The sequence below is a fragment of the Solenopsis invicta genome, chromosome 13 (genome assembly GCF_016802725.1).
Source record: "Solenopsis invicta isolate M01_SB chromosome 13, UNIL_Sinv_3.0, whole genome shotgun sequence".
In the NCBI taxonomy this organism is placed as follows: domain Eukaryota; kingdom Metazoa; phylum Arthropoda; class Insecta; order Hymenoptera; family Formicidae; genus Solenopsis; species Solenopsis invicta.
Genome location: NC_052676.1, coordinates 4,934,985 through 4,950,752, shown reverse-complemented (window position 1 = coordinate 4,950,752; position 15,768 = coordinate 4,934,985). Strand labels below are relative to the sequence as shown.

At 33.9% G+C, this 15,768-nt stretch overlaps 2 protein-coding genes across 5 annotated transcripts in view; one reads left to right on the top strand and one right to left on the bottom strand.

The window, feature by feature from the left end:
- Positions 1-8,583: 8,583 nt before the first annotated feature.
- LOC105201739 (probable RNA polymerase II nuclear localization protein SLC7A6OS) lies at positions 8,584-11,132 on the top strand. Its single transcript, XM_026137028.2, has 3 exons — positions 8,584-8,883; positions 10,032-10,298; positions 10,639-11,132. The coding sequence occupies exons 1-3, from the start codon at positions 8,734-8,736 to the stop codon at positions 11,044-11,046; spliced, it is 825 nt and encodes a 274-aa protein (XP_025992813.1). The 5' UTR covers positions 8,584-8,733; the 3' UTR covers positions 11,047-11,132.
- Positions 11,133-11,600: 468 nt separating this feature from the next.
- Positions 11,601-15,768, bottom strand: part of LOC105201725 (zinc finger protein ush) — a 239,756-nt gene continuing 235,588 nt past the window's right edge. For 3 of the 4 annotated variants that reach the window (XM_011169882.3, XM_039456851.1, XM_039456852.1), the window contains exons 8-9: positions 15,471-15,704; positions 11,601-14,736 (exon numbers count right to left, since the gene is read on the bottom strand). In XM_011169882.3, the coding sequence (XP_011168184.2) occupies positions 14,284-14,736; positions 15,471-15,704 (687 nt within the window). In that variant the 3' untranslated portion in view covers positions 11,601-14,283. Of the gene's footprint in view, positions 14,788-15,470; positions 15,705-15,768 lie in introns of all 4 variants that reach the window. The other variant, XM_039456853.1, reaches the window with a different exon arrangement.

Sequence of the window (15,768 nt, the reverse complement as noted above, 5' to 3'; positions counted from 1 at the left end):
ATCCAATGCGCAACGAGCGAAGTTAATATGCTACGAAGCTGCGATGATACTGTAACACACAAACATACGATTTAAAAATTAAAATGACGCTCAAAATAATAAAAAAATTTTTTTAATTAAAAACAAATACAAATTTAATTAGAATAAAAAAGTGTTCTAAAAGTTAATTCTTACATGCACATCAAATTTTCAAAATTTGATTTTTAATTGGATATTTAATAATAAAATGATAGCTAAAAAATATATTTACAAAATTCAATTTGTATTAAATTTTATATAATTTATTTGTTTTTAAGTTTTTAAATTTTTGAGATAAAATTGAATAAAAAGGAAAAGGATTATTAATTTTATGTAAATCAGAAGATATATTTACCCCAAAGTTGCTTCGCTGGGGCCCGATGCCTCTCCCAGGCCTTTTCCTCCTCTCAAATCCGAGTTATTGAGTCTCCTCGTCCCATTGCACTAGCGGAACACTTGCGAAACACTCGCGTTAAATACACTAAAATTGCGCCCGTAAACTAATTAAGTCCTATTACTTTAACAGCACTCCCGGAACAAACGCGCGACGCGACGAACCGGTTGCGGTTCGTTTATTTAATCATCAACGAGTATACGTCAGCTTTATACATGGAAAAAATAAGTTTGCTGAAGCAAATAAAAAATTAGTTAAGGCATATATTTGAAAATAGATTTAAATCCGACCAAATCAATTCATCTGGCTGTATGTCAGAGACAAATAATTCAACTAATGACAAATTGATTAAGATTGAATTAAAAAAATAAAAAATTTTTAATATGTTTTTTTATCAGGAAGATGTTTATATTCTATAAAAAAAAAAATTACAAAAAATCATGTCTAATAATATAATTAAAAGGTTAAATATAATTTTTAAAGACGATTATATGTTTCCTCAGAATTTTACGTTAGTCAATATAAGAATCTGATCTTTTTAGTTCTATCTACTTGAGCTATATCTTGAAATGTAACTAAGACAGCTTATTCATATTTATAACCAACAAAAAAATAATAAATTGAAAATATAAATAAATAAAAAATAATCAAAAAATTCTATACTCTTGCTTACAATAAAAAAAATAATTGAAAAATAATTATATTAAAAAAAAACTTGAATGATTGAATGTTTCTGGTAAAAACAAAAGCAAAATATCTGATAAATAAAATAAGATTTTGATTAAAATAATATGATCGTATGATAGATTTAACTATAACTTGGTAATTCCTACAAGATTTTTGATTCATCTATTCATGAATAAACGTATTGTTTAAATCTAACAGTTTTCTAAATGACGGAACACGATCTTTTCCAAGTGATAAAATTTAGCATTAAGAAAATTATTTTATATTTTTGCAAATATCTTCTTCGTGACACGTGCAAGAGACTTGCTTGTTACGAGATTAACAAAATAATGATATAACAATTCGGGCGCGATGGATACGGGATCGATAGTGAGCTCGTTGCGAATGCGTTTTGCCTTTTGTATCACGTTTAACGCACGTCTAACGTCGACTAAGCTTTTTTGACCACGATTCATACGACACTTGTATCTTACAAGCCATAGCCGCAGGCAGCAAGTCACTTAAAGGAGACGCACTTTCTGGGGTGCTTTGTCAACCCGCGACATGCTCACAAATCGTGGTTAATCCAGCTGATCGGCCGGTTAGACGCTAAGTCCAATGAGACCTAGTCTCACTGAACCGATAACGTGACGAGAAGTTAGAGTGCACATTGCATCGATCTCCGATACCGAATCGTACCCCATAATTTCTGATGTGTTCAATCTGACGCAAAAATTATTTCCTGAACGAATCGCAATGTCTAGAGCATTTATCACAAAAACTTGAACTCGAAATAACAATTATACGCAAAGATGAAAGAATTCTGTATAATAAAAATTCTTCTGAAACGTTGCAAGCATTTTCTCGGTGCACCTGTAAGAGACATTGCTAATGACGCGATTAATGAAATACTGAATCAGCAATTTGGACGCGATGGATACGGGATCGATAGTGAGCTCGTTGCGAATGCGTTCTGCCTTTTGTATCACGTTTAACGCACGTCTAACGTCGACTAAGCTTTTTTGACCACGATTCATACGACACTTGTATCTTACAAGCCATAGCCGCAGGCAGCAAGTCACTTAAAGGAGACGCACTTTCTGGGGTGCTTTGTCAACCCGCGACATGCTCACAAATCGTGGTTAATCCAGCTGATCGGCCGGTTAGACGCTAAGTCCAATGAGACCTAGTCTCACTGAACCGATAACGTGACGAGAAGTTAGAGTGCACATTGCATCGATCTCCGATACCGAATCGTACCCCATAATTTCTGATGTGTTCAATCTGACGCAAAAATTATTTCCTGAACGAATCGCAATGTCTAGAGCATTTATCACAAAAACTTGAACTCGAAATAACAATTATACGCAAAGATGAAAGAATTCTGTATAATAAAAATTCTTCTGAAACGTTGCAAGCATTTTCTCGGTGCACCTGTAAGAGACATTGCTAATGACGCGATTAATGAAATACTGAATCAGCAATTTGGACGCGATGGATACGGGATCGATAGTGAGCTCGTTGCGAATGCGTTCTGCCTTTTGTATCACGTTTAACGCACGTCTAACGTCGACTAAGCTTTTTTGACCACGATTCATACGACACTTGTATCTTACAAGCCATAGCCGCAGGCAGCAAGTCACTTAAAGGAGACGCACTTTCTGGGGTGCTTTGTCAACCCGCGACATGCTCACAAATCGTGGTTAATCCAGCTGATCGGCCGGTTAGACGCTAAGTCCAATGAGACCTAGTCTCACTGAACCGATAACGTGACGAGAAGTTAGAGTGCACATTGCATCGATCTCCGATACCGAATCGTACCCCATAATTTCTGATGTGTTCAATCTGACGCAAAAATTATTTCCTGAACGAATCGCAATGTCTAGAGCATTTATCACAAAAACTTGAACTCGAAATAACAATTATACGCAAAGATGAAAGAATTCTGTATAATAAAAATTCTTCTGAAACGTTGCAAGCATTTTCTCGGTGCACCTGCAAGAGACATTGCTAATGACGCGATTAATGAAATACTGAATCAGCAATTTGGACGCGATGGATACGGGATCGATAGTGAGCTCGTTGCGAATGCGTTCTGCCTTTTGTATCACGTTTAACGCACGTCTAACGTCGACTAAGCTTTTTTGACCACGATTCATACGACACTTGTATCTTACAAGCCATAGCCGCAGGCAGCAAGTCACTTAAAGGAGACGCACTTTCTGGGGTGCTTTGTCAACCCGCGACATGCTCACAAATCGTGGTTAATCCAGCTGATCGGCCGGTTAGACGCTAAGTCCAATGAGACCTAGTCTCACTGAACCGATAACGTGACGAGAAGTTAGAGTGCACATTGCATCGATCTCCGATACCGAATCGTACCCCATAATTTCTGATGTGTTCAATCTGACGCAAAAATTATTTCCTGAACGAATCGCAATGTCTAGAGCATTTATCACAAAAACTTGAACTCGAAATAACAATTATACGCAAAGATGAAAGAATTCTGTATAATAAAAATTCTTCTGAAACGTTGCAAGCATTTTCTCGGTGCACCTGCAAGAGACATTGCTAATGACGCGATTAATGAAATACTGAATCAGCAATTTGGACGCGATGGATACGGGATCGATAGTGAGCTCGTTGCGAATGCGTTCTGCCTTTTGTATCACGTTTAACGCACGTCTAACGTCGACTAAGCTTTTTTGACCACGATTCATACGACACTTGTATCTTACAAGCCATAGCCGCAGGCAGCAAGTCACTTAAAGGAGACGCACTTTCTGGGGTGCTTTGTCAACCCGCGACATGCTCACAAATCGTGGTTAATCCAGCTGATCGGCCGGTTAGACGCTAAGTCCAATGAGACCTAGTCTCACTGAACCGATAACGTGACGAGAAGTTAGAGTGCACATTGCATCGATCTCCGATACCGAATCGTACCCCATAATTTCTGATGTGTTCAATCTGACGCAAAAATTATTTCCTGAACGAATCGCAATGTCTAGAGCATTTATCACAAAAACTTGAACTCGAAATAACAATTATACGCAAAGATGAAAGAATTCTGTATAATAAAAATTCTTCTGAAACGTTGCAAGCATTTTCTCGGTGCACCTGCAAGAGACATTGCTAATGACGCGATTAATGAAATACTGAATCAGCAATTTGGACGCGATGGATACGGGATCGATAGTGAGCTCGTTGCGAATGCCTTCTGCCTTTTGTATCACGTTTAACGCACGTCTAACGTCGACTAAGCTTTTTTGACCACGATTCATACGACACTTGTATCTTACAAGCCATAGCCGCAGGCAGCAAGTCACTTAAAGGAGACGCACTTTCTGGGGTGCTTTGTCAACCCGCGACATGCTCACAAATCGTGGTTAATCCAGCTGATCGGCCGGTTAGACGCTAAGTTCAATGAGACATGGTCTCTCTGAACCGATAACGTTACGAGAAGACAGTGTGCACATTGCAATGGTCTCCGATACCGAATCGTACCCCGTAACTACACATTAATCGAACGCAAAAATTATTTTTTGAACGTAGCACAATGTCTGGTGCACGTACCACGCTTAAAGAAATAATTTCTAAATTTAAATATATATTTTTAGAATAGTTTTGAAGAACTATTTACTTACAATACATAAAAATATTTATTCTTGTAGAAAAAGTAAAACCTAATTTAAATTAGTAATTTTTCTACTAAATAAATATATAATATTTATATTTATTGAATATTTTATTAATAATTTAGTACTATTCAAATAAATATTTCTTGATATTTGATAATTTTTTTTCACTACTTAAAAGCTGAAAAAGATATAAATTACACATCAAAAATAAAAAATATGTAGCATTAAAAAAACTTTTCTTTTTTTGAATCTAAATAAGTCAATCAACATGTTTGTTCAAAAATGGCCAAATCAGAAATATTGTCGGAATTACCAAATTATAATAAAGCCTATCAAACATTCTAATTATAAAATATCGGGTTCTATTGTAAAAATCAGAAGTTCTGCTAAGTTTCACTAAAACGCACTCATACAGAAAATAAATTAGTATCAAATTAACAATTCATTATTTTTTATGTGTTTAAGTAAAAATATGAAATCTTTATAAACAAATTTATAATCTTAAACTAAGATAATTTGTGTACATAAAAAATATTTTTTTTATGATAGCAAATTATCGTTCGTTAAGATTATAAATTCTTCCAAGAAAATTTTATATTCTTGTTTACTCTGAAAAAATGATCTAATTATATTAACAAAACTTTGATTGAGAGTTTCTGGTCAACCCAAAAACAGAATTTTTGCTTTTATTTTGTTCATTTTAATTATGGAATTATTTCTAAATATTAGACTTTTTGCTAGTGTCTGTATCAAATTAATACAATTTATTGCTTTGTTTATTAAAGTATAAGTTTATTAAAGTATAAACAATATTTTATTTTCTATATTTAAGCCTATTATAGTCCTTTACAAAAATTGAATAGCGGTTGTATAGTTCTATTTAGATTCTAATGTGTCCTAATAAGAAATATGAATAACCTGTCTAGTTAGAATTTATATATTGCATAGTATAAATCTTTTGTAAACAATTCATGTATTTATTAACATGAGTTCCGAATAAAACAAACAAACAAATTTTTAATATTATTTAATGGTTATTTAAAATAAGCATTACAAATTGTACTTTTGCATTAATTTTTTTATCTATGTTTTTACAAAATATTTATGCTGTATATACTAAAGTTTTAAATTTTTTTATATTCAATATTGTCCAATTCATCATTAGTCATTTTGATATACATATAATTTTTATTCATTAAATTATATTTATGTATGAAATACAAGAAAAATTTTGATTTAGTATTATGTTCTAAAAGTAATTATTATTCACAGACTTATTATTATGTTACGACATAATTTTAATAAATAGAATTATTATTATATCATAACATAATTTTAATTTATCTAATTAAAGTTATGTTTTAACAAAATTATTTTTATGTCGATTTTAATTCATGGAATTATTATTATGTTGCAATATAATTTTAATTTGTCAAATTATTATTATGTCGCGGCATAATAAACGTGAATTAAAATTATGTCAAAACAATAATAAATCGTCAAATTAAACTTATGTTGCAACGTAATAATAAATCTATGAATTAAAATTATAATAATATAATAATTAAATTAAAATGTTATAATTATACTCTTCAAAAAGTATAACTTCATAAAAATAAATTTGTAAAGCTTTATATTAAAATATTTTTCCTCTAATTATTATTTTAAAAAATTGAAACAAAGTGACTGAAGAAACGGAAACAAACAATTAATTTTACGTATGTAAGAATTAATGCTTACCGCAAAGTTGCTCCACCAAAGCTTGATACCTCCCTTAAATCTGATTTATTTCCGAGTTGTCAGATCTCCTTTTCACATTATATTCGCACGATGTGCAATAATAGAATTATAGTACGTACAAAACTATATGATCTGTAACACAAAAAAAATATTCAAATACAAAAAAATATTAAATGGAAATAATATTAAAAATAAATACATAGAAAAATTATTTTTGCCGTTTTTTATTAATAATTTTGACGGATATGTAATAAAAGTGTAAAGTTTTAACAAAAATGAATTACTAAAATCATAAATCGCGCGCTATGTTGCAAACAAGTATTAAGTCTATGTTTTGTGTAATAATTAGATCTTATTTAAAAATAAATACATGGCTAATGTAAACTTTGCTTACTAATTAGATAAATCGTAACGCCATTTGTTCCGGAGTTGATCCTTTCTGCCTACGCCGCGTTCTGCAAATAAGAAGTAAATTCAAAGAAGATGAAACTTTTTTATTTCCCGCGCGGACAACTTCATAGCGACGCCGTACTTGTGACGTAATGATACTACACATCCCGCTCCCAACTTCACATTCATGCACTAGTCCGCGTCTCAAGCAACAAATATACGTTGCTTTTTATGACGATTATTATTTCGTATTATACGTTAGAAGCATATTATTACTATAAGCTCGATATCCGCGCGCGTTACTTGCAATCCAAAAATTATATATATCGTCGTTGTCAATACAAATAACGCAATATATCTTCAATCGTACAAATCATCGGTATGAATACAGAATTTGTATTACGCGATGGTTAAACTGATAATATTGACACGATCGAGATTGCGATTGATTTCACTTGCTTGTTAAACGAGTCGCGACGCCGCTCGCTCCAGCTCCGATTCATCTTGCATCCACCGTGTTCTGCAATCAGACACGTAAATGTGAACCAAGATGGCGAGCCGGCTTCGTTCCCTCGCGCGCGGTCAACTTTATGCGTCAAGATCAACGCCGCGTTTGCATCGCCGACGCGCTACAAGTATTGAATCTATAATACGTTACGCGATGATTAACTTTTAGCAATAGCTATTAATGCGAGGTTTCGTTCACCTGTTAAACGAGCCGCGATGACGCCTCCGTTTTGGAGCCTGTCCATCCCGCGTCCGTTGCGTTCTGAGAAAGAAACGTGAATGCACCTGAAGGTGGCGCGAAGCGGCTTCGTCTCCGTGCGGTCAACTTCACGCGACAAGACGCTGCGTTCGCGTCACCGCGAAAACGCTACCCATGTCCTACACTCAACTTAGCATTTTCCGCAACATATTATCGAGCAGCAAACTTAAAAATTATCGCGAGATTAATATAGATTTACCTATTAACGAGTTTGCGATGCCACTCGCTCCCGCTTCGATCTGCATCGCGTCCACCGTTTTTTGTAATCAGACGTGAATGCGAGTTAAAATGGTGGAGTCGGCTTCGTTTTCGCACGGTCAACTTTACACGCGTCAAGCTCGACGCCGCGCTCGCGCCGCGACCGCGTAACGTACGAGCATCGAATCTACACGTTACGCGATAATTAAATTGACAATAACTATTAATGCGAGGTTTCGCTTACCCGTTAAATCAGCCGCAATGACGCCCCCGTTCCGGAGCCCGTCCGTCCCGCGTCATTTGCGTTCTGAGAAAGAAACGTGAACGTAGTTGAAGACGGCGGGAAGCGTCGACTCCGCGCGGTCGACGTCACGGGCCAAGATCGATACTATCGATATTTCGATCTTAACTCTGCATTTATTTTTCATATTATGATGCAAATTGTTATTATGTTTAAGACACGTCTCAGATTAATAATCACTTCTAAATAACAATTTTAAAAAATGTAAATAAATTAAAATATTTCTAGCTTATCGAAACATCTAGCCACGTTCTATCATACGTGGTTATATAAATATAAATGCAATATGATTTAGTTGTATATGTCCATGTACGGACTTGAGATTCATATAAGCAATTTATTAAAAAGATGTGTAAATGTGCCATGTAACTTTTATTCTTGAAAACATATGAAAAACTTTTGTATACGAAAATGGCAAAACAGCCAATGGGAGAATATCATCGAATGATTCCATTGGCTATTTTGCGTGGTGCATTCGGGTGATATTTCTGAACGCAATGCTCGAGTTCTGCTTGTTGTGGTTTGGAATCCGTTGGAATCGGCGCACTACAAGTGTCCGTACTGCGTTGTGCGTTAATTACACATAAAATTTTGAGGATTAATCTTGTATTTTACATTCAAAATGACCACGCTTTTGTGTGTAAAACGTAAGAGTGACAGCGTGCCACTGGACGCATTGGTTATTGCGTGCAAACGCCAGAAAACTGGTCACACGAGTTCTAATTCGGATACGCATCTTGTGGCCGAATTTGCCCGGACGTACGCAGATCCGGTGAGAATCTAATGTTTTTTATATTACATTAATGCGATTAATTGACTTGACTACTCTGACAGATTTTTTCCTGTAGACAAATTACACTGAGAAAGAATACGTTACCTTTTAGGTTAGATTAGGTTAGCTGTTAACAAGTGAAAGAACTGTTCTAGAATGTACTTCAAAAAATTTGTTTTAAAAAAAGAAAAAGGAAAAGAATATAGAATTTTAAACGCTCAATAATGCACTGCTATATTTTTTAATATTCTTTTTTTTAGTAATATTTTTGAAAGATAAATTTAAAAATTTAACTACTGCAAGACTGATATTGGCTTTTTTCATATTTATATTTAAGAAATTTGAATAATAGCTATGTTATTAAAAAATTATGATGGATACATATATGATGGATATCATCATTATGCAGTGTTTTTTCATCTATTGTTGGTTGTATACCTCTCCTAGAGTGATACTTCATATATCCTTTACCGTCTGTTTTGTTCATCCTTCTTGATTTTATGCTACTTGCATTCAAACAGTGCCATCCAATTTTTTGATATCATTGATTCATTTGGTTTTTGGGCATCCCTAACTCCTTGGTCACTACTCTATTAATCGACATGTCCAGCGATTACCTCTTGTCCTGGGTATGTCCTGTCCAATTCCATTTCAGTTTGCATATGACGTTTGTCACTTTCAATCATTTGCGAATCTCTTTGTTTGATGCCCTATTTCTAAGTGTTATTCCTAGCATCTGTCTTTCCAAGACTCGTGTTGCCTCTAGATAGATGTATTATTACAATAGTGTGTAATAATCATAGTAATTAAATTATAAAGTAAAAAATTAATAAGATGAGTCTAAACTCTTAGTCAAATTATTAAAAAAGTATCAATACTTATAATATTTAGTGCTCTTAACAAATATGTTATTAAGCATTTTCGACTGCAATGAGGTTCAACTCAACTTGAGATGGTTTAATGATGTCATATACTTTATTTTAGATTCTAACTGAACAAGTAAGTGCAGCAAGTAACGTCATTAACTCACTTCGAGTTGAATCCAAACACACTGCAGTTGAAAACGCTATATGAATATATAGTTATATTATTAAGATATAATAATATAAGAATCTGTAAAAGAATGAAGTGTTAAATATTGGTTTTAGGAAGAAGGTCTTCTGGAATATGTTACTGAGGTTCTACCCAAAGTCAAAACTCACAAAGCTGGTATCAAGAGAGTGTCCAACAATGATTGTCCTGAAGATATTCCAGAGAAGCTTTCCAAATGTGAATTAAAACCAAATATAAATTTGACAGATAGATACAAAATTACCGAGTGTTCGCGTACTTATACTGTACAGGAAGATAAATCGGATCAGTTGATGACAATCATAAATGTGGAGGATTCCTGGAGCACTCCATCAGTGAAAGAGGCAAGTCACATTAAAATTTTTTACTTAAAAGAAATTGTTTACTAATATTTGTAATATATATATATATATATATATATATATATATATATACACCTTATGATGAAGTTTTATATACTAACAATGACACATACATTTAAATAAATAAGAAAATTCTGCAAAAATAAAATTTAATCTTTTAAATAAAGAAGTATAAGGCCATGCGCACAATAGAAAAATATTAGATATTAGGAACTAAAATTTAGAATTAGTTATATCTTGCACGACACATTTATGTCTTACGTCTTATTCATATTGATTGTGCGTTATGTTTAATATTCATTAAAAAATATATATGTTTCAGGATACTGAGACTTATGCGTACGATTTGTATTATGCGTCAGCCTCTAATGATGACCTCATATGGTTAGAGAAAGAAAATATATGGGTGGTGCAGCCAGAAATCCCAAACGATGAACATGAATCTGAAGATGATGTCGACTCTGAGGATTCCAATGCAGAATCACATTGGAAAAATGATTATCCCGATGGAGATCCTGATAATTTCCTAAATCATGATTCTGAAAATTGTGAAGAATATGATGAATTTAATGATTCTGATTATGATATTTATAACGATTATGGTGAAAATAGAGGATATGGATACTCAAATAAAGTAGTATGCAGTGATAGTGAGTCCTCTTCTATAGATGAAGAAAGTCCGATAGATACTTTATCGTCAGATGAAGAAGAAAAAGAAGAAAAAGCTTAAGTTAAAATGTACCTTCACATATTTTTAGATAATTTGTATATATGAAAAACCTCATTGAATACATATTTCCATAAACATTCCATTAATATATATTTTAATTTCTCCAATTTATGTGTTGTTCCTTACAAAAGAAGCGAATTGTAAATGGCATAAAGTTTTATTTGTATGTTTATTTATTACAGACTTTTCTCTATAGATATATATATAGTGTGTATATATATCTCGCGTGTAAAATCCGTTTATCAAAATAAGAACAGCAAAAGGAGTAAGCCTAGAGACGAGAGGATCGATCACGTAAAAGTCAACGAAGAAAAAACTTTTTAAATCAATTCTTTTTTCAATCGAATCTCATGGTTTTACGTAAACCAAACAAGTACAGAAATTATTGACTGAAGTTATAAAAGATTGAAAAGAAAAAAAAAGTACGAAGGCGGTTTCGACTAGTTCGAGAAAGGATCTGCGCACTTTTGCTTCCGGGTGAAGATTAAGCGATCGATCCACAGGAGAATGTTGCGGGATGTATCTGTGTTGTCGAAGAAAGAATTTAATTGTCGTCGTGGATATGGCATGTAATGATATACACCAGATTTATAGCGTAATTATAACAAGTTGTTGGAAGTACCAGTTGCGTGGATTTACAAACTTTTTGTCGTACACACACACATTCACACACTCACGTACATACACACATATTCAATTCGTGATTAACAACGTAACATTCAACAAAAGATGTCTCGCGGCTCGAAAAAAAATTACCTCAAGTTGTCTATAATGATCGGGGGAGAGGATAGAGAGGAGAGAGTAAATCCGGTCGATGTGACGCGATTACTTGTCTCTTGCAAGAGATCCTCCTCACGATTTCGCGCCTCGAAGCCTCTCTCGCTCGTAGTATCCGCCACGCGGATAACGATCGGCACATTTTTCTTGTGTTTTTTTCCCTTTTTAATTAATTAACGAGCTCGTCATATGATATGAGTAGTACATTGCGTATACACGTAACACTGGCCTTAATTCTAATTTATGTTACATTACACGCGCCCTGTGACGAGAGGTGTGCTCGTTCCGCTTCGCGAGCACGCTTTTGATTTTAGGATCTGAGTGCGCCGATAAAAATTCAAATGATAACACCGAGGGAGGCGTTTGAAGATCTTTCTGTCACAAAATTGCATTCGTTGCAATATGTATACAAAATGTCTCAATAATTCCCCAAATATCTCTACAAAATTTTAATTTTCTCAATGAACTTGAATCGATCCTTAATCACTTTTTTGTAATAAAAATATTAAATTTATGAAATTGTTATTAAAAATATAGACTCGATGGAGCTTTAGTAGTTTAAGAAGTTAATTAAATTTTGCTGGATTTCTATTTTGACAAATTTGACAAAACTTAATTTATATCATTAAAGTATATTTAATATTAAAAATATCTGAAATATAATATTTTTACATTTTCTCTCTTAATCATCTCTTTTTCTTCAAAAATTTGTGACAGATAAATAATAGCCAGTAAGAAAATTTTCATCATGAATAGATCTCGCCCGCTATAAAGTCTCATATTTTATGACATACTATGTTAAATGCACTTTAAATTCCCTCAATATTTATCGACGCAATCAGGTTATTATTCGCAAACGCGGACGCGATTTTCGCGGTCATGCGTATTTTTTTATTTATATATAATATATATATATATATATATTATTAAATGTCATACATTGCGCAACGTAACTTAGCAGATTCACAAGCTGAGATTGGTATCATTCATCAGGATCGCTTACTACTGCTCCGTAATACTCTACTCGCCTACTGTACAACATTTTACACTCATCGTATTCGTTCGTAAGATAATGTCGATTATTAACGCTACGAGATTATTGGAGAGTCATGAGATTGCACAGCAACGCCTGAATCGATCGATCAATTGGCGTCGAGAACCGAGTCGTTTTCTTTCTTCGCTTTGCTTTACGCCGATTTTTTTATATACAGGACGACGCGACGCGAGACGTCGATTCTTACGGACACTCTCAAAAATTGCTTCTCAAGAACGTTGGAATGACGCAACGATCGCCAAGAGGATTGTTTGCAAACAGAGTCATGTATATATGTAAAACGTCCTACGGTATACATTTTTGGATGCAAATTAATTTATGTTATAAGGCCTTTTATTTCATTAATGTTGATTAAATCTGAAATCGGCGACTGAGAGACAAACGAATGAAGAATAAATGATAAAGAAAAGAAAGATAGAACGTAACAAAAATACATATATTTATATTTTTACCTCAGATTAAAATAGATAGGAAATAGAGATAAACAATACTAACTTAATGAAAGAAAAGTTAAATTCTTAAATTAATTTCGTTAGATTATATTTTATTATCATATTATATGCAGACTATGTTTATTAATAATCATATTATTATATCAAATGTGTGTAGTTTTGAATCTGTTTGCAAATTTTTCCTGCAAGTTCGTCCATCCACGTGCAAGATGATTCCTTATTATACATGTTATATGTATATATATATATATTACAATTATGTATTATATTTCGAAAAACACTTTGAAATACTTGAAAATATTTTATAGTGCAATCCGAAATAATGTAACACGATTATAATAAATATATCTACATATATGTAAGTGTATATATATTTACACATAGATACCTGCGGCTTATAAGTACAAACGATTCCCTGGGTCAACAAAAATCACACAACGTAATATTCAACTAAGAAGTCCGATAGTCGCTTATTATATTATGTATAAACTGGCAACAATGAACAGTCCTCATTTTTATAGTCTGTTATCGCGTCTCTCACACGTTTCGTCTCTCACTTTTTTCCTGGACCCTCCTTAATAAAAAAATATACAATGTTCATCAATACATACACTTAATTTTTTTCATAAATATTCCCAGAATATTAAATTAATTTGACCATTTAACAAAAAAAATATAACTCCATACATAATTATATGCATAGAGAAATTTCTTTCAAAATGAAATTTGTGTTTCTCGAGACACTTTTATAATTATTTAAAATAAAATGTCTCCACTGTTTTATCTGATCAAATTAATCTCGAAGTACTAACAGAAAAATCTCAAAGATTATTTCCAAATTATTATTTCTAATTATTTCAACGTATATTCTAAAAGAAAATACGAGGAGGTCTTCCGAGAAAGGAAACAAACGGCGAAGTAATCGTGTCGTCGTGCCTGCAGAACTTCGGAAATTTAGAGCACCGACGCTTCAGTCCTGCCGGTCGGCGGCGTAGTCGGATGGCCGCTGGCATTATTGTTGTTGTTGTTATTGTTGTTATTGTTATTGCTCGCTTCGCCGGCGTGACTCGAACAGTAGAACTTTTTGTGGGCGATGAATGTACTCAGGTAGTTGAAGCTGATGTCGCAGGAGCGGCAGTAGCGCGGCCCGCTCTTGTTGGGATCTAGACTCTCCTCTGGCGGTGGCGTGTCTTCGCGTTCCTGTTTCACCTGCTTGCCAGCGACTGCTGGCGCCAACGGTGGTGGCGGCGGCGGCGGTGGGGGTGGTGGTTGCGGACTCTTTCTTGTATCCGTCTTACCGTTCACCTGGATCTCAGCAGGAATCTCCTCCGGTGTCGTGGAAGCCGCGGGTTCTGGCAGCGGCAACGTCACCTCGTCGTCCAGCACGCACGTTATATAATTCTCCTCCTGAGACAAAGAATGGCTTCATAAAAATCGAGGTCACGTCCCAAATATTTTCTAAAAAGGAAAAAAGACATAATCTGATTTACTTGTATCAAAGACATATTTGTTCGTAGCTCCAGTGTTTTTATAAAAATACAATATTTATTGAAGTTTGTCTCTGAATTTGGAAAGTGTTAAGGTACACAAATGGCCCAATTATTGTCAGTGTCTCAGACAGCGTTTTTTTTTTTTATTAGTTTATAAGTAAATCTTTTTTTTTTTAATTAAAAGATTAAAGTTTTACTTTTTGTAAGTAAAATTTCAACCTTCCAGTAAAAAAATCATTTGCTTAGAAATAAATTTTTTAAAAGTTTTTTTAAAGTAAAACTTCATCCTTCCAATAAAAAAAAAAAAAAAAAAAAAAAAAAAAAACATTTTTTTATAAATAATTTCTAAATTAAAAGAAACTATGTTAAAAACCTAGGACATTATCAATTTGGTCATTTATCCTCTTTCCAAATTCAGGGACAAACTGAACTTTAACAAATCTTACATTTTTGTAAAAAATTTATAAAAATTTACTTTTAAAAAGTAAAACTTCAATCTTCTAAATAAGAAAAGCATTTAAGATCGGATTTTTAGTATTTGGGACATTGTTAATAATTGGGTCGTTTACCCTAACGAGTTGTTGACAAAAGCAAAGAATATAAAAGTAAGAATACAATATAAGACTCAAAGGCAGGGAAAGAGAGATCTACCTGTAGATCAGTGCCGCGCTTCTCAAAGTGCATTCTAATGTGGGTCCTCATGCCGCGTAAAGTGTTGCCCTTGTAACGACAGATCGTACACCGGAAGGCCTTAACACCTTGATGAGCGTCCATGTGACGCTGGGCGGCGCCAGCCGTGGGACTAACGGCGCCGCAGACTGGGCATCGCCAGCCGCCAGTCGCACTGCTGGTGCAGGTATGATTGCTGCCGGGTTCTATTATCGCCTGCGATAAAATCATTATACCTCATTAACTCATTCCTTCCCGTCATTTATAGAACAGCATGTTT